The sequence below is a fragment of the Dunckerocampus dactyliophorus genome, chromosome 7 (genome assembly GCF_027744805.1).
Source record: "Dunckerocampus dactyliophorus isolate RoL2022-P2 chromosome 7, RoL_Ddac_1.1, whole genome shotgun sequence".
Lineage (NCBI taxonomy): Eukaryota > Metazoa > Chordata > Actinopteri > Syngnathiformes > Syngnathidae > Dunckerocampus > Dunckerocampus dactyliophorus.
This window is the reverse complement of record NC_072825.1, coordinates 22748234-22774460: the sequence shown is the minus strand read 5'-3', so window position 1 is coordinate 22774460 and position 26227 is coordinate 22748234. Positions and strand designations below refer to the sequence as shown.

Genomic DNA, 26227 nt, shown 5'->3' with positions numbered 1-26227 from the left:
TCGTGTCTTTGGGAACAGTCACGTATTCTCTGAAAGTAAAAGTAACTTTAAATGTTCATTGATCCCTTTCATTTGTTATTTATACACTCCTGATCAAAATCTTAAGACCAGTTGAAAAATTGCTAGAATTTGCATTTTGCACATTTGGATCTTAGTGAGGTTTTAAGTAGAGCAACAATATGCAAAGACAAGAAGGGGGACTGAGAGAAAAAGCATTTTGAAAAAGTAATTTATTGAAAACAACAATTAAACTGAAATAGGCTGTTTATCAACTGATCAAAAGTTTAAAACAACAGGCTATAAAAGCCAAAATCTGCTCAAAATTTTCATTTACTGTCAGGCATTCACACTGCCATTCCCTCCTGATGGCTAAAGCTAAGAAGCTTCCTCTAACGTGATCGGACTGTCGAGCTAAAAAAGCAAGGCCTCTTGCAGCGTGCCATTGCTGGTGAGGTTGGGTGGAGTAAATCAGTCATTCTACATTTTTTGAAAGATCCTGAGCAAAAAAGTCAAGTGGTAGATCCAAAAAAATCACACCTGCGCTGAGCCGGAGGATCCGATTGGCTGTCCATCAAGACACAGGGTGGTCTTCAACCCCAAATTAAGGCCCTTACTGGTGCCGACTGCAGCGCAATAACCATCAGACGGCATCTGTGGGAAAAGGGTTTAAAAAACAAAAAACTAATTCAAAGACCTCGTCTCCTTCAACGCCACAAAACTGCCCGTTTAGACTTTGCCAGGGAGCATCAAACATGGGACATTGAAAGGTGGAAAAAAGTTTTATTCTCTGATGGGAAAAAATGTAACCTTGACGGTCCAGATGGCTTCCAACGTTGCTGGCATGACAAGGAGATCCCACCTGAGATGTTTTCTACCCGGCACAGTGGAGGGGGGTCCATCATGATCTGGGGTGCTTTTTCATTCAGTGGAACACTGGAGCTTCAGGTGGTGCAGGGTCGTCAAACGGCGTGGAGCCATCTTCACCACTTGGAGCAATGTTCCCACTAGCCTCCTGGAAACACTTGCATCAAGCATGCCCAAACCAATTTTTGAAGTGATTAACAAGAACGCTGAAGCTACTCATTACTGAGTCCTACTGAGAAAATTTTTTGTTCTGGTTTGGAGAGTTTTTGTTATTTTTTGGCGCGATGGTCTTAAACTTTTGATCAGCTGATAAACAGCCTATTTCAGTTTAATTGTTGTTTTCAATAAAGTGTTTTTTGTCTCACTCCCCCTTCTTGCTTTTGCATATTGTAGCTCTACTTAAAACCTCATTAAGATCCAAATGTGCAAAATGAAAATTCTAGCAATTTTTCAACCGGTCTTAAGATTTTGATCAGGAGTGTATGTTTTTCGAATTGTTTTATGCATGTAAAATTATAAAAACGTGTTCTGTGTTAACATTTTTGAAAGTCACCTGCTGATGACATCATGTATGGGCAACAGAGCAGACTTTTGGTTCCTGTTTCCATGTAGTAGCAAGCTAATAGGATTCTAACAAGGACGTTTTGTGATTAAAAATACATTAAGAACACAGTTGGACTCACGCCGTGTATGGACAACATGACAAGATGCGCGCCATATTTTACGCTAACCGGAGAGTGTATGCAAAACAAGGCAAAATTTTGGTGTAAATTTTCGACGTTAACCGAAAAACACCCTAACCAGTGCATACACTAACCAAGTTTCCACTGTATGTATCTCCTATTTGCAAACATGTTTTTCCTCAGACACTTGCATGAGGTGCATTCACAGACATTCAGAACTCCGAACATCACAACATCTTTTGCATGCAAAACTTGTTACTGACACAAGAAAAAGCCTCACAGTCTGAAAGGTTGTTGCAGTAACTTGGAAATTCACCCTCCCTCTCAGACACTTACTTGTTGTCCCTCGTGGTTGGGAGCATTTTAATTAATATCCTTGATGGTTAATCGGCTCATGATTAATTTCCCATGGTGCAATCGCTGATTCTGTTTCTTCAGTTCCAGCTCCGAGGAGGCTGCGTGTCAAAGCATTGAACTCCAACACCCTGCTTGTTGCCTGGAAGGAGCCCAAAGGAGACTTTGACAGCTACCTGTTCCTCTACAACAGCATACCAGGTAGGATGGATTAATTGTAAAAGACAACTTTCATAAATGCACCATGAAAAACTGCCAGAACTGTCACCATCATAGAAAAAATTGTGCAAAGGGCAGATGACTCCACTTTGAGGAAGATCTCATTATGACTTGTATTTCTGTATGTCAGGAAGGATTATGTAATTTACTTCTTATCTATGCTCCTCCAAGGGCATTGTTGAGAAACATGATAGTCCAAAACCTTGTTCTGCATATCTTCCAGGTTTTGGACAAAAAGGGATATTTAAGACTGCCTGTCACCTGTAAGCAGGTATAAAAGTGAGGCAAGTAGTATCTTTAACAAGTTATAATAGTCCATGAGCCATAAGAGGCAAGAAGCAGCACGACGCATCATCTCAGCCTGCATCTTGTAAATAGTGGATGAGTTTTAGATAGGGGTGTTACAAGATTTTGCAAGAACAAAATGTGACGATATTTCTCGTTTAAGAGAAGAGCTGTCTCATGAGAACAGGGCAGGCAGAAGCCAATCAGATTGAACTATGGCATTGCTACTATACAGGTAGATGATAATACATGTAATATGGAAGTGGCAGGATAGGAACCACACATTAAGTGCTTTGCGTACACTATAAAACTGCACTTGTCCAGCATCACTCGTTCGCTCGCGTCATGCTTTTTTTTTTCATCTGAGTTTAACAGCTGCTGCAGTGTTAATGTCCAAGCAGAAGCTGTAGTCATTCTACATTTGATCAAACTCATTTAAGATTTGTCAGATCAAAACACCATCGCTGCATAAGACTTCTATCAAAACATGTGATCCTATTTTGGAAACTCACTACAGTCGTCCCTCATTTACCGCGGTTCATTGGTTCCAGACCCGACCACCATAAGTGAATTTCCACAAAGTAGGATTCAATATTAATAAATGGGATATTTTCATAGTAGGAGCACAGAAAAAACCTGTTCATGACTTTCTAAATACAATTTTACCCTTATTAGAGCCCAGTAGACATGAAATAACACCCCTAAAGTCCACTCCTCCACTTACTCCTCCACTTCCTCCACTCCACTCCTTACACAAGACATGGCCGCTGCTAGCATAGCAAGCTACCGAGCTAAATAGTTAGTCTCTCCAAATTATTTATTCTAAACTAAAGAAAGTATTTCAAATGGAGTGGGGAAGAAGAACAAAGTAAGAAACCAAAACCTTACCACTTCCACACGGAATGGGAGGAGAACTGGGAGGAGAACTACCGTATGTTGTGTCAGACAGGCCATGGCAGACTACATGCAGTGTGAATGGTAATTTAATCTAATGCCATGTAACATTACTGTTGCCTAGTGGCCAGAATAGTGTATATACAGTCAAACCTGTCTTAGCGGCCACCTTTATAGAACGGCCACCTGCCTATAGCAGCCACTGAAAAATCCCCCGCAGCAAATTTACATGTTATAGACCCTGTGTATAGCAGTCACCTGTCCAACGCGGCCAGCGGCCACCCATTTTGTCTCCCTTGGTCAATATCTGACTGCATATAGCGGCCAAATTACCAACTCAAGTAGAAGCTTCATGCACGAAAAAGTTTTGTTTTTCAATCAATGAAGCCGTTGTGTGTAGACTTTAATTACTGAGTCCTAGCTTAGTCACAATCATTCACAAGATCCACACAAACTGTCAGTTGTTCCACATAAAAAAGCCGTCTTCTTTTGAGCTTGCTATTTCCTGGTCAAACATGTAACTTTAAGAGCATTTGCACCAAAACATTACAGCAAAGTAGGCTGGGAACAGGACGTGCTCCCAGCGACGCTACAATAAAAAAAAAACATACGCTAGCATGCATGCGGCAGCGGGAGCAAAACTGAGTTCGGTTGTACTTAATTGAAGTATTTTAGAATGTACTCACGTTATTTTTGATCAATCCTCATCCACAAATCCATCAAAGTCCTCATCTTCTGTATTCCACACAAAAAAAAGCCGTCTTCTTTTCCGTTCGATACTAGTCTGTTAACTTGTCAGTGTTATTCAGCTCCGAAGCAAAGAAGGAAACTTCTCCTGTTGCTTCTGCCAACTTTATTTCTTGAACGCGGCCACCAGACAGCAGCTCAGAACACACACACATCTCTCAGCATCGTCTCTCCTTCCTGCTTGCCCACAAGGCAAAGGTTAAACAAGCCCCGCTACATAGCTGTCCAGCCAATGCCTGTAAGAAATGACACCGTTGATTTCCTGGTGTGCACTTTAATGGCTTCATTAACAGCGGAGAACACTGCAGGACTTTACATCCACGCCAACATAAACACAGTTCCCAACTCTCTCGAAACTCACAGCTAGCACTGAGCCTAGCTCTCCTGCTCGGGACGCCCACCGTCACTTCTCGTCACTTCTGAATGAACTAAAGCTGTGATGACACTGCCGTATAAAAAGTAAAATATAAAAAACAAGCGTAAGACATTACTAGCACAGCTTTGTTCTGTGGGTCATGGATATATTCTATCAGTTATTATTAAGCCTCTAGCTTCCTTTTAGTAAGTAAAAACCTTGGCTATGATTGCACTACATTGTCATGTAGACCTACAAAGTACACTTGGAAGAATAAGAGGTGAATAAATGTATTGCAACTGATGTGAAACTGATGAGGGGTAGGATTAAATAAGCTTTGCTTCTTCCTACTCCTTTTTGGACATGCAAAATTGTGAATTGTACCATGTGATGTACTACTGTTTGACTCATGCATGTTCAGGATGAATTAAAACCATGAACCATGATAATAACAAGCCTAGTAGTGCTGTACAACTTTTATCCGCAGTCCGCAGTGCCCTCTACTGGTCAACATTATTATTATTTTTTTCCCTTTTTTTTGTTTTTTTTCCCCTACTGGTCAACATTCAAACTGGACGCCAACCTGTCTATAGAGGCCACCTGTCTATAGCGGCCACTTTTGCAGACTCCCTCTAGTGGCCGCTATAGACAAGTTTGACTGTATACAGTAACTTGTTTTTCAATATTTTTTGACTAATAACAGTCCATAGTCAACCATGAAACAGCTGAAATTTATTCATTAATTAATTTTTGAAAAACCGGAGGGATGTTCGAGCTGCAATGTCGCGAGGGACGGTTGTACTTCCTGCTTCAGCACTGTAAGCATCATGGGAATGGCTGTTCTTTTAGCTTAAACATAAAACCAATCTACTGCTGTCTGTTTTACATGTCTACATGTGTCAACAAAAATGATTAGCAGCTACAACTGGTGTCATTATTTTAACTTTTACATTTTGTTAATTTAGTTTGATTTTATTTTTTTTCAATTTGTGGAAAGAAGGCTAACAGTTAAAAGCATTATGCTTAGGTGATGCACGCAAAAGTATACAACATTTCAAAATGTACCTGCATTGTTTTGTGACTCAAATAAAAAAGTTTGTGTTTTTCCAGTCCTATATTTAGTCATTGTTTTTTTCTTAAAAGTAATGTCAAAATATTGTCTCGTCTCGTTTTTCGTGAACCCGGTATCGTGTATCGTCAAACAGAGTGTATCATGACACCCCAGGTATGACCTCGACTTCTTGTAGGATATATTGCCTGGTCACCTTAATTGCCACTGAATTGTCTCCTGAATCATGTAATCACTACTTTCTCTACCATACATCTTTGTCACATAAACTCCTTTTATTGTTGATGCTGCCCACTCTGCAATTGTTCTGTATTAATGCCGTGCGGAAACACTGCAGATAATTCTCTCCCAGCTGCTGTAAAAGTGAAGAAGCGGGTCTGAATAAGCACAATGTGACATAAAACGTGCACCCCACAAACAACCCATGGTGAGAGAAGCCTTGTCTGACAATTTCATGCTGCGTTTAATGGCGTAGACAAGAATAAAAAAGTCAAATTTATGGCCATTTCCTTCCTCTCAGCGAGAGTGAAAGTGCTGCAGTGGTACACTGGCACTGAGCACATGCAGTAAAAATACTGGGCCCTTCACAGTCCTTTCACTTTCAATATCTCATACTGTCAAGATGGTTAACATCACCTTGCAATGTCCATGTTCTTCTTTCACCTCGATATAATTTCTTAGCCTCATATTGTTGTTAATTAGTCTTGCTGCAACAAAAGTGCATCGCAGTCAAAATTTACATTTTAATTTCAAGTGTGACTATTTTCTCAAGCAACCTTCCAACCCCCCATCTTCTGTCCCTTTAAACGCAGTTGAAGAAGCTAGATCGTGGTTTTGTTCAAGGGTTTTTCCTATTCAATATGTTCCTTAAGTGCTTGTTCATATCCAGATCTGTTGGGCTTCTTCAATGTTAAGGGGGATTGGTCCTAAAGTCAGTGGAACCTCCAAAGTTGACATCTGTTGATGTCCAAGTTGTTCTCATTTCACAGTATTTTTGCCTTTACAGTCTTCCCTCGCGCTGTCACGGTTCGAACATCGCTCCCTCACTTGATTATTGTTGTAATGTATTAATAAATGATTGCTGTTTTGTGTTTGACTATGGCCTATTACTTGTCCAAAAAATGCATATATAAGCAAATGTTACGTATCCTTGGCCTAAATTAAGCATTTTCAAACATAAAAATGTTCTAAATCTGTGACGAGTGGAGATGGGGTTGGGGCCCCAGAAGCAGAGGCAGGGAGCTTTAGACGTCGTTTAACACTTTAATGCAAGTGTGCAGGCAAAATCCAACAGAGTAACAGAAGGCGATGGTGCAGAAAAGGCAAAACTAAGAGTCACCATGAAATAGTCCAAGAACACAATAGAAGGAGCTGGCTGGGTAGCTGGGTACAGCTGGGCTAGCCTGGCTAGAAAACCAGAAACAGGGAAAAGGCTGGCAGCGTGGTAGGTGTCCACGTGTGAGCAGGCGGCGGTTTGTCAAAACCAAAGAACCAGCAGCGTCCAGCTGTAAGCAGTCAGCTTAAATGGATGGCGAGTAATCAGTAACAGGTGTGCCCAGCGTCCCCGCCTCCAGCCCGCTCAAGGTGTGACTGCAAGGGAAAAAACACAGGCCAGGAGAAGGCAGGAGCTAGAGCAACATAGAGCACGAAGACAGGTCACTGACGAACGTGACAGTACCCCCCCCTTAATGGACGCCACCTGGCGGCTTACCTGGCTTCTCAGGGAACTGACTATAAAAGTCCGAGAGAAGAGTGGGGTCCAGGATGAGAGACCGGGAGATCCACGAGCGATCCTCAGGGCCGTACCCCTCCCAGTCCACTAAATACTGGAAACCCCTGCCCCTTCTTCTCACATCCAAAATGGCCTTGACCGTAAATGCTGGGTGGCCGTCAACCAACCTGGGAGGAGGAGGAGGCACCTCCGGAGGGCTAAGGGCGCTGGAGGAGACGGGCTTCAGGAGGGAGACGTGGAATGCCGGGTGTATCTTGAGGGATTCAGGGAGGCGGAGCAGGACCGAGGAGGGGTTCAGGACACGTTCAATGGGGTAAGGGCCGATGTATCTGGGTTGAAGCTTCTTAGATTCGGTGTGGAGAGGTAAGTCGCGGGATGATAGCCACACCCTTTGTCCCGGCTTGTACTCAGGAGCAATCGAGCGGTGGCGGTTGGCTAAACGCTGATTGCGTGTAGAGGTCCGTGCGAGGGCAGCTCGCGTGTTGCGCCAGGCCCGGCGAGCGCGGCGCAGGTGTGCATCAACGGAGGGGACTGCCACTTCCGACTCTAGCGAGGGGAACGCCGGGGGTTGGTATCCATAAGCCACGTGAAATGGAGAGAGGCCCGTGGCAGCGCTGATAAGGGTGTTGCGTGCATATTCGATCCATGGTAAGTTGAAGGACCAGGAGGCGGGTTGTAGATGGCAGACGCAGCGGATGGCGGCCTCCAAATCCTGGTTGGCTCGTTCAGTTTGACCATTGGTCTGGGGGTGATAGCCTGAGGACAAGCTGGGCGAGGCTCCAAGGGATTTACAGAAAGCCTTCCAGACTGCCGATGTAAATTGCGGCCCCCTGTCCGAGACCACGTCCAGGGGGATACCATGGAGTCGGAAGGCATGGGAAACAAGTAGGTCCGAAGTTTCGAGTGCTGAAGGGAGCTTGGGGAGTGCGACGAAGTGAGCCATCTTGGAGAAGCGGTCCACTATAGTGAGGATGACTGTCTTGCCGTTGGATGGGGGTAGTCCTGTAACAAAATCCAGTGCAATGTGGGACCAAGGGCGGGAGGGGATGGGAAGCGGCCGGAGAAGGCCCGCCGGGGCCTGGTGAGACGACTTGTTCCGGGCGCAAATGGGACAGGCGGCCACGAATTCCCGGACATCAGCTCGAAGGGAGGGCCACCAGAATCGCTGCGACAGGAGGAACGTGGTGCGGGAGACTCCAGGGTGGCACGCCATCTTTGACTCGTGTGCCCACTGAAGGACATCGGGGCGAAGTTTCGGGATGACAAACAGCCGGTTAGCAGGGCATCCTTCAGGAGCAGTGACTTCCTTGATAGCGTTGGCCACCTGTTTCTCAATATCCCACTGAAGGACACCAAGAATACGGGACTGTGGGATGATAAATTCCTGGCGGGGTTCCTCTGGGAGAGGAGAATGTAGTCGGGAGAGAGCGTCTGGTTTGCTGTTCAGAGAGCCCGGGCGGTAAGTCAAGGTGAAGTTAAACCGGGTGAGGAAAAGGGCCCACCGTGCCTGTCGGGGGTTGAGGCGCCGGGCCGCGCGCAGGTATGCCAGGTTCTTGTGGTCCGTGTGCACAATAAAGGGGAGCTCCGAGCCCTCCAGCCAGTGCCTCCACTCCTGCAGCGCTAAGATAACGGCCAATAACTCCCTGTTGCCAATGTCATAGTTGCGTTCCGCAGGGGTCAGGCGACGAGAGAAGAAGGCGCAGGGGTGCAGCTTCTGGTCGGTGGTCGAGCGTTGGGAGAGGACGGCCCCTACGCCTGTGTCAGAGGCGTCAACCTCGACGACAAATTGAGAAGAGGGGTTGGGGTGAATAAGCACAGGAGCAGTAGTAAATAAAGATTTTAGCTTAGTAAATGCTGAATCAGCCTCTGGGGACCATGAAAAAGGGGTTTTAACAGATGTGAGCTTCGTCAAAGGTTCTGTGACACGGCTGAAGTTTCTAATGAACCGACGATAGAAGTTGGCAAAGCCTAGGAACCTTTGAAGGAGCTTCCTTGATGTAGGAACGGGCCAATCGACCACAGCCTGAATCTTGGCCGGGTCGGGACTAAGTTGACCACGTTCCACAATGAAGCCCAGGAAGGAAACTGTAGGGGTGTGGAAAGAGCACTTCTCTGCCTTGACAAATAATTTGTTTTCTAGTAGCCTTTGGAGGACCAACCGAACGTGTTGAATGTGTTCCTCAAGTGAGGAGGAGAAAATGAGTATGTCGTCTAAATAGACAAAAATAAATCGGCCGAGCATATCCCGAAGGACATCATTTATAAAACTCTGAAAAACGGCAGGGGCGTTGGTGAGCCCAAAGGGCATGACCAAATATTCGAAATGTCCGAGGGGAGTATTAAACGCAGTTTTCCATTCATCGCCCTCTCGGATGCGAACCAGATGGTAGGCGCAACGGAGATCGAGCTTGGAAAATATTTTAGCAGTATGAAGGGGGTTAAAGGCAGAGTCCAGTAATGGCAGAGGGTATTTGTTCTTAACAGTAATATCATTGAGTGAGCGGTAGTCGACACAAGGTCGTAGAGATTTGTCCTTTTTATCAACAAAAAAAAATCCAGCAGCTAATGGTGACGAGGAGGGGCGAATGAGGCCGGCCGCAAGAGAGGTGGAGATGTATTGCTCCAAGGCTTCCCTCTCAGGTTTGGAGATGTTATATAGCCGAGCGGATGGCAACGCAACACCTGGGAGGAGTTCAATGGCGCAGTCATATGGCCGGTGAGGAGGAAGTGACTGGGCTCTCTCACTGCTAAATACCTCCCGAAGGTCGTGATAAACAGGGGGAATGGAGGAAAGGTCAATCTTTTCAGGTGGCCTTACATGCGCGGGCGAAGAGCGTGGGCATGCGGATTTAAGACAGTGAGAATGACAGAAAACACTCCAGTTAATAATGGTAGACTTAGCCCAGTCAATGTGTGGGTTGTGTTTAAGTAGCCATGTAAGCCCGAGCACAACGGGTGCCGCGCGGGAAGGAATGACGTAAAAGTGCATAGATTCAAGATGATTACCTGAGATACGGAGAAAAAGTGGAACGGTTTGGTGTGTAACGGTCGCTAGGTGGCGCCCATCAAGGGTGTGCACTACTTTGGACACAGGTAATTTAGTTACAGGAATGCTAAATTGTGTAACAAAGGACTCGTCAACAAAGCTATCATCTGCTCCGGAATCAATGAAAGTGTAAACATCTATTTGTCCGTCAGACCAGGAGAGTGTACCTGGGAGTTGTAGTCTGCCCGCCGTGTCCGATGAGGAAGTAGCGCCAGGGGGCGTGTCCATGGGAGAGCGTGGAGGGCTGGGATGGGAAGCTTGAGTACGTGGGCTGTCGGGGCGGACAGGACAGCGGGAGATGGTGTGACCATCCTGGCCGCAGTAGATGCATAGGCGTAGAAGTCTACGCCGGCTCCTCTCGGCGGGTGTGAGGCGACTTCCTCCCAGCTGCATGGGCTCGTCAAACCTTGGTGCCGGAGGAGAGTCGAGAGTGGACTGGCGAGGCGGGTTCTGGTGAGCAGGGTATCCGCCCTGGCCGTGTCCAGGTGTTGAGCGTCCCTTGTCCGCCTTGCGATCGTTGAGTCGCCTCTCAATGCGGATCGCCAACGCGATGAGGTCATCGAGGTTCGCAGGAGCCTCCAGAGGGATCATCTGGTCCTTGATGGTGTCGGCGAGCCCGTCGAAGCAGACGTCTAGCAGAGCAGGGGCGTTCCAGTCGCTCTCCGCCGCGAGCGCGCGGAACTCGATGGCGTAATCCATTACGCTGCGGCGTCCCTGCCGTAGGCGTAGCAGAGAGCGCGCCGCTTCGCGGCCGGGGGGGGTCCGCTGGAATACCTGTTCCATGGCTTTGGCGAAGGCGGCGTAGGATGAGCAGATGGAAGATCGGCGACTCCACTCCGCCGTGGCCCACGCTCCTGCCCTTCCGGTTAGGTGGGACGTGACGAAGGCGACCCGTGCTCGCTCGGAGCGGAAAACTGCCGCTTGAAGCTCGAAGTGCAATTCACATTGAGTGAGGAAAGATCTTACGTCGCCAGAATCTCCGGAGAACCTTTCAGGCTTGGACAGCAGCGGGCCGCATGCAGGTGAGTTGGCGTCGGACGTGGGTGGGAGGTCGGTGGGTGTTTCTGAGTTAGCTGGTGGCGCCGTGGCTGAGGCGTCGTGTTGCAGGACAGTCAAGAGAGCGGAAAGTTGAGCCTCCAGAGCATGCATACGGGTGTCTTGTCTGTCTGACATGTCTCTTACACACGCACCTAAAGCGTTTAACTGTTCTTCCTGCTTGCCCAGGCGTTGCGCCTGGTGGCGTAGTGCCAGTTTTACGGGCTCAGACTCTGCGGGGTCCATAATCCTTTTGGCTGGTTCTTTCTGTGACGAGTGGAGATGGGGTTGGGGCCCCAGAAGCAGAGGCAGGGAGCTTTAGACGTCGTTTAACACTTTAATGCAAGTGTGCAGGCAAAATCCAACAGAGTAACAGAAGGCGATGGTGCAGAAAAGGCAAAACTAAGAGTCACCATGAAATAGTCCAAGAACACAATAGAAGGAGCTGGCTGGGTAGCTGGGTACAGCTGGGCTAGCCTGGCTAGAAAACCAGAAACAGGGAAAAGGCTGGCAGCGTGGTAGGTGTCCACGTGTGAGCAGGCGGCGGTTTGTCAAAACCAAAGAACCAGCAGCGTCCAGCTGTAAGCAGTCAGCTTAAATGGATGGCGAGTAATCAGTAACAGGTGTGCCCAGCGTCCCCGCCTCCAGCCCGCTCAAGGTGTGACTGCAAGGGAAAAAACACAGGCCAGGAGAAGGCAGGAGCTAGAGCAACATAGAGCACGAAGACAGGTCACTGACGAACGTGACAAAATCAGTGGTTTTCAACTGGTTCGGCTGCCCATTTACATTCATGTTGTTATGATAGGCTATACATTCAATGATAGCTAACGTAAGTACGTAGCTATCAATAGCTGGCAACAAACTTCACTAATGCGCGTGTGTTTGTTTCGCAGGATGTACAGTCATGGAAAAAATGATTAGACCACCCTTGTTTCTTCGTTTTTTTTGTTCATTTTAATGCTTGATACAACAAAGGGTTTAAAATAAATAAATAAATTACTTTGATGTCTTGTATTCTTTATGCTATGATTTGAAATACTGTACACTACTTTTTCAAATTTACCAGACACATTGGGTGAATTTGCACATTGTATCGCATCGGTATCGGCGATGCCAGCCTGAATTTTATCCAGTATCGGATCGAAAATAAAATAAGTGGTATCGCGCATCACTAGAGCACACACTGCAGCAATATTTACTTCCGTAAACACACGTAAATTCGAGTGTTGCCGTGCTTTTATGCATGCACGTCACTATCCAGATGCTTTGCGTTCACATTAACAAGTCACATTTGTTTGGTATCGTGAACGACCACATAAAAAATCGTATTTAAACAAAAAAATCTGAATTGGGCATCATACCCTGCAGAGTGAATGTATCCATAGAGCATACATCTTATTTGGATGTTGAATATATCAGCATGGATCTAGGGAAAACCCTTTGCATTTAAACATAGCAAAAGAGCAACATTTTAACATTGAACATTAGCAAGGGGTAAATGGGAAACTTGGAGTTTTACACTTTCTGAAGGGTTTTGTGCGCTCTACATAGTTGAAAACACTCGTGTCGTGTAGTGTGTGTAAGGACATTAATCCCCTTATGTAAGCACAAGCAACAAAATGAATACAGTATTTGTTGCTCTCTTAAGGCGTTTGACGTCGTATGTTGACGACTCTAAATTGTCCATAGGTTGAATGTGAGTGTGAATGGTTGTTTGTCTATATGTGCCCTGTAATTGATTGGTGACCAGTCCAGGGTCTACCCCGCCTCTCACCCAAAGTCAGCTGGGATAGGTTCCAGCATACCCCCGCGATCCTAGTGAGGACAAAGCATTATTGAGAATGAATGAATGTAGATGTATAACAATGTAGATGCACACACTTTTTCAGCATGCAAGTTACAAGTCTACTAAGTACTATTTAGGAATAGTAGTTAGTACACTGTAATTTCACTTTCACAGTTTCAAAATTTACATGTAATCAAAATAGTTGCTCAATAGGAATTGAAGTAATTCCTCAATAGTTCTGTACATAACCCATGTAGTATGTCAGTCAAACTATGTACGTAGCTTTTATTATACACACAGTTCATGTATTACGTCCAGTTAGCATTTGCTATCAAACATTACAGGAAATGAAAATGGTTATGCAAAAGACAATGCAGCCGAAGCCAAGGCAACGTATTAAAAAGGTTTCAGCAACGGGCACATTTTCAATTAATCATGAAATAATAGCTCGGCAAACAAAAGGGTAGAAAACACACATTTTTATAGTGGAGTTCAGGACGCGGCTCAGAGCCATCCAACAAATGACTTTTTTTTTTCTACATAACTATTCGCTGCAAGTGAATGGATAACTTTTGTTTTAGGCTGAGGTAATCTGAATAATAAAGAAAGATGAAAGTTGCATTTCCATGTGCCACACATTGAGTCGTCTATTTACCACTTAATCTTTGCCACAGAGGAGCAACAACAAATCAGGAAGGAAGCTTATAATATCAGCCGACTGATGTCATATGACATCTAGAAAGTGATGCGTCTGTGTAGGCTCTCAGTCGTACAGGAGTTGTCCATCGAGGAAAAGGCTTCTTGAGACGTCATCTGTACTTTTGAATCAAACCATCCACTACAACATAAACTAGGGGTTATTAGGACCCTCCAACATAGAGCGGAACAAATACCAACTAGTGCTGAGGGAAAGAAAAAGGAGACACAACATGTCCAGAGAGCGCTCTCAACCTGTGGGTACCCACGGTGGGCTTTTAACAAATGTCAAAAGAAGAGAGTAGGGAAAGAAACCCAAAAGCCCACAGAAGCAAAAAGGAGAGGAGTGGTAGTCCCTTATGTAGCGGGGGTCTCCGAAAAACTCCAGAGGATCTTATGGCAACACAAAATTCCTACCTATTTCAAACCAGTAAATACCCTGAGACAAAAATTAGTGCATCCTAAAGACAAGGCTCCAAACCAGAAACAGAGCAATGTGGTCTATTCCATCCACTGTAAAGATGAGGAATGCAAAGAGCACTACATTGGGGAAACTAAGCAAATGCTCCAAAAAAGGCTTTATCAACATCGCAGGGACAATGCTAGTGGTCCTCAATCAGCAGTACATCTACACCTGAAAGCTACCAATCACTCTTTTCAGGACAGCGAGGTAAAGATTTTGGCCAAAGAAAACAGATGGTTTGAAAGAGGAGTAAAGGAAGCTATTTTTGTCAAACAACAGAACCCATCATTGAATCGGAATGGTGGTTTGAGGTTTAATTTGGACCCTGTGTTCAGCAGGTTACTGAGACCAAAACCCACAGCTCTTAGTCTTGCAAATGAGGTGAAGGCAGGGCCGAGCCAGAACAATAGATGCTAACGAGCTAGTATCAGAGTCGTTCATACCCAATTCAGGGAGCGACACTTCCCGTTTATCGTAGGTGTGAATAACAGGATAGGATTATACCACTGCTCCGCCCAGGCTTAGTGTAACGAACCAATAGGAGGAGGGTGTTGGCACACCAATTCCGCCCACTCTTACTGTATTTAAGGCCTAAGCTACCAGCACTTATTAGTTTGCTGACGAAGCTCTTCGGATGAGGAGCGAAACGTCCGACACCTTCTACACAGAAGTACAGATGACGTCTCAAGAAGCCTTTTCCTCTAGAAAGTGATGTTTATGACACATGCAATCAAGCCACACTAAGATCGCGAACAACGAACACCCCTGGACTATTAAAACATGGGTTATCTTATATTTGGCTCAGTAGGGTACTTTGTATATGTGTAACTTATCCTATTATTTATTTATTTATTTTCCTATTATCCATGTCTCTGATAGGTGGTCATCAGCGGGAGATCATCATATCAAAAAGTGACAGTAAAGTGTTGATAACAGACTACGACCCGTCCAAGGACTACATCTTCAGTGTAATTTCTGTCAGGGGCAGCACTCAGAGTAAACCACTGCAGGGCAGACATAAAGGTGAGTTCATACATTTATTTTTTTTCGTTGCTCTGTTGCTATTTCTTGACATGGCTGGTTTGTCAACTGAAAAAATTCTGGCTCAACTCCCAAAAATCCCTTACAAGACCTGTTGAAATAGCCACAAACAACTTACCTAATGTTGCACTTTGTCTACAGCATTCTCGAGTGTAAAGATATTGTAATACTGTGTCATGTGTCTGTATTGTGTTCGATGTGCACTAGCTGAGAGAGGCAACAGTGATGGAAGAGTCAAAACCGAGCCACAGCGCCTGACTGATGCGTTCCTTCTTCCTGAAGATGTCAACGAGATCTCCGGAGGTAAGATAAATGCACACAGTTTCCAGGAGGATCAGGGGTCCACATGCAAGGGTAATGTGGTGCTCAGATGAATAAAAAATAAATGGTGATGAATTGAGGCAGCGAAAACAGCTGTCGGGGCCATCTATTAAGGCAGAAAAAACAATTTCCAATGTCCAGCTGGATGTGATTGTGATTTTTACCTCCATGCTGAGTCTTTGTGCTTTACATTGACTACAAAACACACCTTTTTAAAGTGCACACAGACAGAAAATGAATGCACTCTGTTGGTAAATCATTCACTAAGGTGTGTACACAGCTCTGAGTGATATCTGTCAACAAGTGTCTTGTCTTTGTGGTTTTCTATGAACTTGACCTTGCTCCGGACAAGGCTGTCTGGCTTTTCACCTTGAAACCAAAATTTTATCTGAACTGGCAGCTTTAGTATTAGGGTTGCGCATCGTTTAAATTTGAGCGATTCCGGTTCCAATTCCAGTTCCTTGTTTTCCTTGTTCCTTGATTCTGGTTCTTGATTCCTATTCTTTTCAGAAGTAGGGTCATAAAAGTTTGCATGGTTTAATGAAGACGCTAACCAAAGTTCTTGAATGAAATGTCTGAATGTGTCCATGATTTTTTTTAGACTTATATGAACTTATGAATTACTTTACTATGAATTTCTCACAGGGCTATTTTCAACTAGTGTATAAATATCAAATCTGGAGGTGTTTAATCATGTTAGTGGTACACCCCTTTCATATGATGACGTTGCACTGCGCCGAACATTCATTTTTCTTGCAGAATTTCAGCCAAACCTTTGAGCGCCGTCACACACCGTCCTTCCTGCTGCTTCTTTTCCGGGTGGTGGGCTGGTCGATCATCGAAAGTAGGAATGTAAATTTAAAAAAAATGAACGATCCCAGGAGAATTGGAATGTTAGTCCCAGTTCCCAGATATTCTCAGAACAATGTGCATTCAAAAGTATACCTTTGCCTCCTTGAAAAAATCTGACCTTACAAATCGCTCGGCGTTATATTTGTCTTCCTCTCACTTGTCTCTATTCTTGTCTATGTGATGAAGACGCTCACATCTTCTTCTGCGACGGCCATCTTGTGTGTTTGAACGCATACTGTTTTGAGAAGCCAAACTCTTTACTTAAATGACCCAGCAACTAAGCAAAACTACGTTCCTCGTCACGGAAATCCAACCAGAACTGGAGTCACGGGTCCAACTGGGGGCTAAATCACTGTTGATGTAGTACACTGCTGATGGGGATGTCATACAACTTCATGTCAAAAAATCCAAACTATCGCTTTAATTACATTTAGAAGTACAAATAAACTCGAGTCTTGATTTGTTCATTTAAAATTGCCCAGAACTTCATCAAAATAATAATTAAATGTTCTATCTCGGCCAGCGCTTATCACCTTTTATCTTGTAGTTAGGACTACTTGTTTCATTTATCACACATCGTTCTTTCATCACACGTTCTGACACACTGAGTCCCAATGAGGCTTGAGCGTAATGAGTACTACACCTCAGCAGCATCTGCTGCTGCTCAGTGAGAACTGAACAACAATACGTACTTTCACTGGTAAGTCCCCAAATACTAAAAACTCTCCAATGACACCAGAAAAAGTCACTGGATTTGTCGCTAGTCACTTTTAAGAAAATATGTCGCCAAGAGGGTTTGGAATGTCACCAGATTTAGCGCCACGTTGGCAGCACTGGAAGGAAGTTCCGGTAATGCTTAAAAAAAATGACAAAAATACTGTAAGTATGACATGTTGTCATGAATGTACCTGTTACTACTTGGTCACGGCATGTATATAAAATCATAAAACATTGTTGGAGGTTTTTGGATGTGTTTTAATAGCGTTCTAAAAAAAATTAATAGCGGTCTTTGTAGGCGGCATAGATGTGTCTCATTACATGCAGTAATGAGCTGTCTCTTATCCGTTTTTATATCTTTAGAACGCACAGAAAAGAGAAATAACATGTGTTCATGTCTCACATAAGGATTGTGAATGATGGGCAAAATAAAAAAAAAGTGCAGTTTTCCTTTAAGCAAAATGAAACACTGCAGTTTATCGCCATCTCAGGTTTTTGCATTTCTTAACTGATCTTCTGGAGGAGTGTTGTCTTTGTGCTGATGTGTTTCCTACTTTAAGGCATCAACAATGCTTGTGGCTGAAGTTGGAATGCTTTCAACTGCTACTTATAGAACAAGAATGCTTTCAAAGTCATTTTTGGCAAAACACTTACTTCTGCAATTTTGCCTCAAGTGTGAAAGAGCTGGAAGAGAAGTTTGACAAAGACAGAATCTTATTGTGGTTGTTGTTTAAGCACACTTGATTTAGCCTGGTTGAGTATTCCGAGTTTTTCCTGTGCAAAAAAATGTTTTATCATTTATCATCAAGTTATCATAAGTTGTGGAAAAGACCTTAGGTAGTTAAAAGTAATTCAGTCTATGTTTAACTCTGAAAATAGAAGAAAATATACACCCCTGAAGGATGAATAAGTTTTTTGTTTGGAATGTGACTAACATTTCCAGGTGTACTGTATGTTAATGAATATGGAAATGTAATCGCCGTATACTGTATGTAATAATATCTAACCTATGTGCACTTTTTAGTTTTGGAAATTACATCAGCTTTGATGTAATTGTGAATAGGTTCCTTTACAAATTGATGCACTTAAGTGCAACTGAGTTTGGGATTGTTTTGGTTTAAATTGTACAGCTGTACCTCTTGAACAACAGATGTTGTTACTGTAATACAGTGGAAGCTCCAACGTTGAACACACCAAATGTCTGTAAAATATGCCTCGAAGGCCAAAACTGTGGAGTTCAAACAGCTTCCATGCGTGACGCCACACTACCAAGGAAAGGTGTGATGATAACCATACACTGTGTGCACAATTATTAGGCAAGGCAGTATTTTGACTGTATTCTAATTTTTATGCAAATTTTCCAACCTCAGGCTGAATAAACTTGAATGCCTATTGAATTTAAGTGTACCAGGTGATGTGCATGTGTGTACTGAGGGAGGGTGTGGCTTTAGGAGATCAACACCCTTTATGGGTCACAAAAGAGGTTTAACAGACCCTGAAAAGTCAAGAACTGTAAAACATCTTTCATAGGGATGCAGCACTCTTGAAATTGCAGAAATTGCCAAAATATCAGGACGTGACCACAGAACCATTAAATGTTTTGTTGCAAGTGCAAGTCGCAAGAAATGTGTCGAGAGAAAAACATACAAATGAACAGCCAAATATTTGAGAAAATCAAACGTGAATCTCCCAGGAACCCATTATCCTCCAGTGCTGCCATATTCCAGAACTGTAATCTACCTGGAGTGTCCAGAAGTACGCTACATGGTGTTCAGTGCTCAGAGACATGACCAGTTAAGAAAGTCCGAAACCCGACCACCACTGAACAAGACCCAAGTTGAAAGGCTACGACCTGGCCAAGAAATACCTGAAGACAGGTTTTTCAAAAGTTTTATGGACTGATGAGATGAGAGTGACTCTTGATGGACCAGCGGGATGAGCTCGTGGCTGCATCAGCAGTGGGCAGAGAGCTCCACTCCAACTCTGACGCCAGCAAGGTGGAGGTGGTAAGGGCTGGAATTATTAAAAGATGAGCTCGTTGGGCCTTTTCAGGTTGAAGATGGACTCAAACTCAACTCCCAAACCTACTGCCACTTTTTTCACACAGTGGTACAGGAAAAAGTTTGCATCTTTCAAGAAGACTATGATTTTTATGCGGGACAATGCTCCATCTCATGCATCAAAGTACTGCATGACTAGTAGTGCTAGAAGTAGTGCGTGACTAACTAGTAAAGGTCTTAAAAAGGTCTTAAAAATAACGACATGACCTCCCTCCTTGCTCACCTAACGTAAACCCCACTGTGTACTTGTGGGCCCTTAAAAGTAAGATTTACAGTGAAGAAAAAAAGGAAACCTCTCTAAAAAGTGTCTGGGAGGCTTTGTTTGCCGCTGCACGAAAAGTTGATGGATCAAATGATCAATAAACTGACAGACTCCATGGATGGAAGGCTTTTCCGTGTTGTTGAAAAGAAGGGTGGCTATATTGGTCACTGATTCATTTTGGCAATGTCAGATATATTTATTTGTAAAGTTTGTGTTTATCATTCTGACTTAAAAAAAATGAAAATTAAGTATTGAGATGTGAATATTTTTGGTTTTCTTTGTTGCCGAATAATTCTGCACACAGAGATATTCTCAACAAAAGCCAAAACCTCACTTTCACTTCCTTCAATATTCAAGTTTGAGGTTTAACATTTTGGATTTACCAAGAGCATTGTTATTGTTAAATAATAAAACTAATAATCGATAATACAAATTGCCTAATAATTGTGGACGCAGTGTAGAACTGGAAATGACGATGTAGGAAAAGGCTCTGGCTGCTCGGCATGATATGAGACATGCAGTTCATTTAATATCAATTACATACACAAATTGATTTGACGTACAGACGCTAATGTAAACTAAAAAAATATCCAGGCCTGCCGATTGCTTACCTTTGGCCCGCCGCTTCCTTACAAGTGGTTACAGTATATGCACGGTATGGGCTGATGAAGTGGCCCATTTTCAACTTTGTTTGTCAGTTATGTCATCATGGTTATACAGAATGTTACAAAATATAAATAGCACACTTCCCCTCATCGAGACCTATCCAGTGACATAACATATCACGTGGTGGGTCCTAATCGAGTGGCCCATTTTCATGGGCATATGAAGAATATAAGGAACAATAGGATGGGTCCATAATAATTTAGCATAAAATAATTTTGACTTTATTTTACTTTTATTTGGTGTCATTTTATAGTGGTAAACTCCTCTTGTCTGACAGTTACAAATGTTACTTAAGACTTGAAACTACGGCTGTCAAAAATTGCGGGTTAACGGTGGGAACTAATTTATTTCATTAATTACTTTCAATTTCTTTACGTACTTATCGCTTACGCTGTCACGCCTTGGAAAGGCGATGTGGGTGAATCCCAGGATGCAGACACAGGAGAGTTCCAGCAGTGAGAAGGGTTTGATAATAATTAGTCCAAATAAGCGAGACAAACTGAAGGCGACGGCGCACAAAAAAATAGAAAAAGCACCGTGGTTACTCAAGAGGCACGAATAACCTTCGGCTACCTCTACCGTGGGAGCTGGACGGGCTACTGGGGCTGCAGGACGGCAGCGTGACCCGTTCCGTCTGGCCGTTGGACTGGGGGTGATAACCTGAGGACAGGCTGGTGGTGGCCCCCAGGACCTTACAGAAGGCCTTCCAGGTGGAGGAGGAAAATTGTGGCCCCCGATCGGACACAATATCGCTGGGGATGCCGTGCGGGCGGACCACATGTTGAACCAGAAGCTTGGCGGTCTGCATGGCGGAGGGAAGCTTACGGAGGGGGACAAAATGGGTGAATTTAGAAAACCTGTCCACCATGGTCAGGATGACTGTAAAGCCCCTTGATGCGGGGAGTCCGGTGACGAAGTCCACTGAGATGTGTGACCATGGGCGGGGGGGAATGGGAAGGGGTAGCAGGAACCCAACTAGGGCCTGGTGGGAGGACTTGCTTCGGGCGCAGATGGAACAGGCCGCCACAAAGCGCTTGGTATCCGCATGGAGCGTGGGCCACCAAAAACGCTGTGAAAGGAGGAACGCCGTCCGCCTGGCTCCGGGATGGCAAGCAAGCTTAGAGCTGTGACCCCATAACAGTACCTCTGGGCGCAGGGCGCGGGGGACGAACAGCCGGCCGGCTGGGCAACCAGTAGGTGGGTGTGTGTCCCCTGTTGCCTCAATGACTTGCCTCTCCACCTCCCACTGGACTGCACCGAGAATCCGGGTCTGAGGAATAATGGAGTCGGGGCCGAGATTCTCAACAGGTGGCGCAAACATCCGAGAAAGTGCGTCCGGCTTTCCATTGCGCGACCCGGGGCGGTAGGTGAGGGTGAAGTCGAACCTTGTCAGGAATAGTGCCCACCGTGACTGGCGCGGATTGAGGCGTTGGGCGGAGCGGATGCAAGCCAGGTTCCTGTGGTCCGTGTAAATGACAAAGGGATGGGATGCTCCTTCCAACCAGTGCCTCCACTCCTGAAGGGCCAGGACCACTGCCAGCAGCTCCCTGTTGCCAACATCATAGTTGCGCTCAGCGGGCAAAAGACGCCTGGAGAAAAAGGCGCAGGGGTGCAGCCGCTGATCGGAGCTGGAGCGCTGGGAGAGTACAGCCGCGACTCCCGTGTCAGACGCGTCCACCTCGACAATAAAAGGGAGAGAGGGGTTAGGGTGGGTCAGGACAGGAGCGGAGGTGAAAAATTTCTTAAGATTCCTAAAGGCCAAGTCGGCGCCAGGAGTCCATGAAAATGGCACCTTAGAGGATGTAAGCTTGTTCAGAGGTTCAGCCACTTTACTAAAATCTCGAATAAAGCGCCGGTAAAAGTTGGCGAACCCTAGGAACCTCTGCAGAAGCTTCTTGGATGTAGGAGTGGGCCACTCGACCACTGCTTGGATCTTAGCAGGATCTGGTCTAATCTGCCCCTTCTCCACAATAAAGCCCAAAAAGGAAACAGAAGGTGTGTGAAACGAGCATTTTTGAGCCTTGACAAATAACCGATTCTCTAGGAGGCGCTGAAGGACGAGCAGCACGTGTTGACGGTGAAGCTCAAAAGAGGAGGAAAAAATAAGTATATCATCAAGATAGACAAAGACGAACCGACCTAACATGTCGCGCAGGACATCATTAATAAGGCACTGAAAGACTGCGGGTGCGTTGGTGAGGCCAAAAGGCATGACGCAGTACTCGAAGTGGCCTAAGGGGGTGTTGAAGGCAGTTTTCCATTCATCACCTTTTCTAACTCTGATAAGATGGTAAGCATTACGGAGGTCCAATTTTGTGAAGATAACGGCGTCATGAAGTGGTGTGAATGCCGCATCAAGGAGGGGAAGAGGATATTTATTGCGGATGGTGATCTTATTAAGCGCTCGGAAGTCAATGCGTGGGCGCAATGTGCCATCCTTCTTTTTCACAAAAAAGAACCCTGCCGCCAGCGGTGAAGAAGAGGGTCGAATGTGCCCTGCCGCGAGGGAGGAAGAGATGTATTCTTCGAGAGATTTCTGTTCAGGCAGCGAGATGTTATACAGCCGCGACGAAGGAAGCGGCGCGCCAGGTAGCAGATCAATGGCACAATCGTACGGGCGGTGGCGGGGGAGTGTCATAGCGCGTTCGCCGCTGAACACCTCGCTAAGAGTGTGATACTCCCTGGGGACTTGGGAGAGATCGGGGGGCGCGAGCGCGGCAGCGTGGGAGAGAGAGATGGGAGGTAAAGCCGAGCGCAAGCAGTGTGAGTGGCAGTAAGTGCTCCAATTATTAATTTTAAGAGTGGACCAGTCAATAAGAGGACTGTGACGTTGTAACCAAGGAAGACCAAGAACGACGGGAGCGGAACGAGAGGAGATGACAAAAAAGGAAATAGCCTCGTGATGATTACCCGAGAGGAGGAGCGACGCGGTGCGTGTTTTATGCGTAACATTCGCAAGGAGGCGTCCATCAAGCGAGCGACCAATTTTGCGTCTGTCCACCGGCTCAAGCGGGATCTTAAACTGTTCAACGAGTCCACTGTCAATAAAGTTCTCATCTGCTCCTGAGTCCACTAAGGCACAAATAGGAAAAGAACCCCCCTTTCCCCAGAACAGCGTACCTTCGACCTGCAGGCGGCCCACGGTAGTAGTAGAGGCGGGGCGAGGCGATGAAGTCTGTCCTGCCGGGATGGAGCTCGGCGACGTGGGCGCACGCCTGGGTCGAGGACGGTGGGGGCAGCGCGATATGGAGTGGTCCGCCGCTCCACAGTAAAGGCACAGCCGTAGTGACAAGCGGCGCTTCCTCTCCGTGGCCGACAGTCGGTGGGCGCCCAGCTGCATGGGAATCCCCTCCTCGGCGATCTCCGACTGAACCTCCCGAGCGAGTGGGGCAGGAAGCGGCAGGGGGAGGAACTCTTGGCCGTGGGATGACAGCCTAGTTGCGCTGAGAGGAAGCCTCTCTCGTTGTCGGGCGCGTTCTTGCAAGCGACCGTCCAGCCGGATGGAGAGAGCTATGAGCTCCTCGAGCGTGCGGGTCTCGTCGCGGGACGCCATCTCGTCCTGCATGCGGGAGTTGAGGCCGGCGTAGAACACGCAGCGGAGGGCCTTATCGTTCCAGCCGCTCTCCACTGCCAGAATGCGGAATGTTATTGAATAGTCGGCCACTGAGCCGGAGCCCTGGCGCCATAGACCCGCTTCTCGCTCCCTCATAGGATGGTCAAAAACATTCTTTATCTCCTCCATGAACATGGGCAAGTCGGTGAGGAGTTCCGGTTTGCACTCGCAAACCACCATTGCCCATTTTGCGGCACGGCCTGATAACAGGCCAGTAATGTAGGCCACCTTAGCAGAGTCTGAAGCGAAGGTCTGAGGTTGTTGATTAAAGATGAGGAGGCAGTGATGTAGGAATAGCCGGCATCCCCCAAAGTCCCCTTCATACCTGGTAGGGTGTGGCAGGTTGGGTTCCCGGACCTGTTGGCTGGCGGTGGGGAGTGCCACGGGGAGCGGGGCCAACGGGGAGGAATCCTCCGGCGCGGCCGGGCCTGTTATGCGGGCGTGCGTATCTCGGACCAGGGTAGTTAGGTCCACCAGCGTCTGCTCATGGCGAGAAAGCATCTGGCCCTGGGCTTGGAGGGCAAACTGCACATGTTCCTGCTCTGCGGGATCCATTGAATGGCTGGATTATTCTGTCACGCCTTAGAAAGGCGATGTGGGTGAATCCCAGGATGCAGACACAGGAGAGTTCCAGCAGTGAGAAGGGTTTAATAATAATTAGTCCAAATAAGTGAGACAAACTGAAGGCGATGGCACACAAAAAAACAGAAAAAGCACCGTGGTTACTCAAGAGGCACGAATAACCTTCGGCTACCTCTACCGTGGGAGCTGGACGGGCTACTGGGGCTGCAGGACGGCAGCTGGAGGGTTCCTGAAAGGAGGTGAGTCCAGAACATGAAAAACACATGCGGTTGCAGTAGCTAACAGAGACAATAATCCAGCACTGGCTAGGAGCAGCTGAGAGGATGATAAAGGGTGCTTAATGATGAACAGCTGCAGGAACCCAGTAGCTCCGCCCAGCTCAGGTGTCTGCTTCTGCACACAAGCACACAGGGCATGAGGAGACAAGACAATATAATAAATAAGCATAAAGCAGACAAACTTAAAAAAGGTAACAAACCTGTGTCACCGTAGAGTGTGACATACGCGTCACGGCAAACTAGGCCTCTATGTTATGACGACAGATGTAGGCACAGTGTAGCGTCCTCACAGTCACCCAGAGTCTGATGCTCTTTTATAACTTTATTCTGACCTGAACACATCAAGAGCAGTGCGATTCCAACACCATATATGTATCTCCAACTTACAAACACGTCTTTATTCCCTTAGTCCTCGGAACGACACTATCACTTGACGACCGTGAGATGCATTCATGGATACTCCCAACATCAGAACAATGTCTTTATGTGTGTATATGTATTCTAAATAAACAGAAATATTAAGAAAAACATGCTTGGAAATCCCAGAAACTACATTAAAAACATGTGAATTCAGTTTAAATGACGGGGTGTCTTTGAATGCATCCTGTCATTGCTCATAATAACACGGTTAAAGTGTGATTCGAATGTTTTGGTACGATTAAAGAAACTAGTGTTAGGTAAATAGATTTTCAGACTGTACTATCTTTCAGCTTTATTAAAATGTTCAGTTACTGTGGCGCTGTTAATACAAATACACTCCTGATCAAAATCTTAAGACCAGTTGAAAAATTGCTAGAATTTGGTAAAAATTGGTAGAATTTTCATTTTGCACATTTGGATCTTAATGAGGTTTTAAGTAGAGCTACAATATGCAAAAGCAAGAAGGGGGACTGAGAGAAAAAGCATTTTGAAAAAGTAATTTATTGAAAACAACAATTAAACTGAAATAGGATGTTTATTAGCTCATCAAAAGTTGAAGACCATTGCTCAAAAAAGAACAAAAACCTCTCCAAACCTCTCCAAACAAAAATGTTCTCAGTAGGACTCAGTAATCATTCTTGTTAATCACTTCAAAAATTGGTTTGGGCATGCTTGATGCGAGTGTTTCCAGGAGGCTAGTGGGAACATTGCTCCAAGTGGTGAAGATGGCTTCACCAAGGGCATCAACTGTCTGGAACTGATGGCCATTTTTATAAACTTCCCTTGCCATCCATCCCCTAATGTTCTCTATGGGATTTAAATGAGGGGAACATGCAGGATGGTCCAAAAGAGTGATATTATTCTCCCTGAAGAAGTCTTTGGTCAAGCGAGCATTGTGAACTGCAGCGTTGTCCTGTTGAAAAACCCAGCTGTTACCACACAGACGAGGGCCCTCAGTCGTGAGGGATGCCCGCTGCAACATCTGTACGTAAGCGTCCGCCGTTTGACGACCCTGCACCACCTGAAACTTCAGTGTTCCACTGACTGAAAAAGCACCCCAGATCATGATGGACCCCCCTCCACTGTGCCGGGTAGAAAACATCTCATTTTGGATCTCCTTGACATGCCAGTAACGTTGGAAACCATCTGGACCATCAAGGTTAAATATTTTCTCATCAGAGAATAAA

The 26227-nt window shown here is 45.6% G+C and overlaps 1 protein-coding gene across 5 annotated transcripts in view; it reads left to right on the top strand.

The window, feature by feature from the left end:
- col14a1a (collagen, type XIV, alpha 1a) overlaps positions 1 to 26227 on the top strand; it is a 176517-nt gene that overhangs the window by 14056 nt on the left and 136234 nt on the right. For all 5 annotated transcript variants that reach the window (XM_054780660.1, XM_054780659.1, XM_054780658.1 and 2 more), the window contains exons 3-5: positions 1986 to 2102; positions 15108 to 15251; positions 15477 to 15572. In XM_054780660.1, coding sequence (XP_054636635.1) covers positions 1986 to 2102; positions 15108 to 15251; positions 15477 to 15572 — 357 coding nt within the window. The remainder of the gene's footprint in view (positions 1 to 1985; positions 2103 to 15107; positions 15252 to 15476; positions 15573 to 26227) is intronic.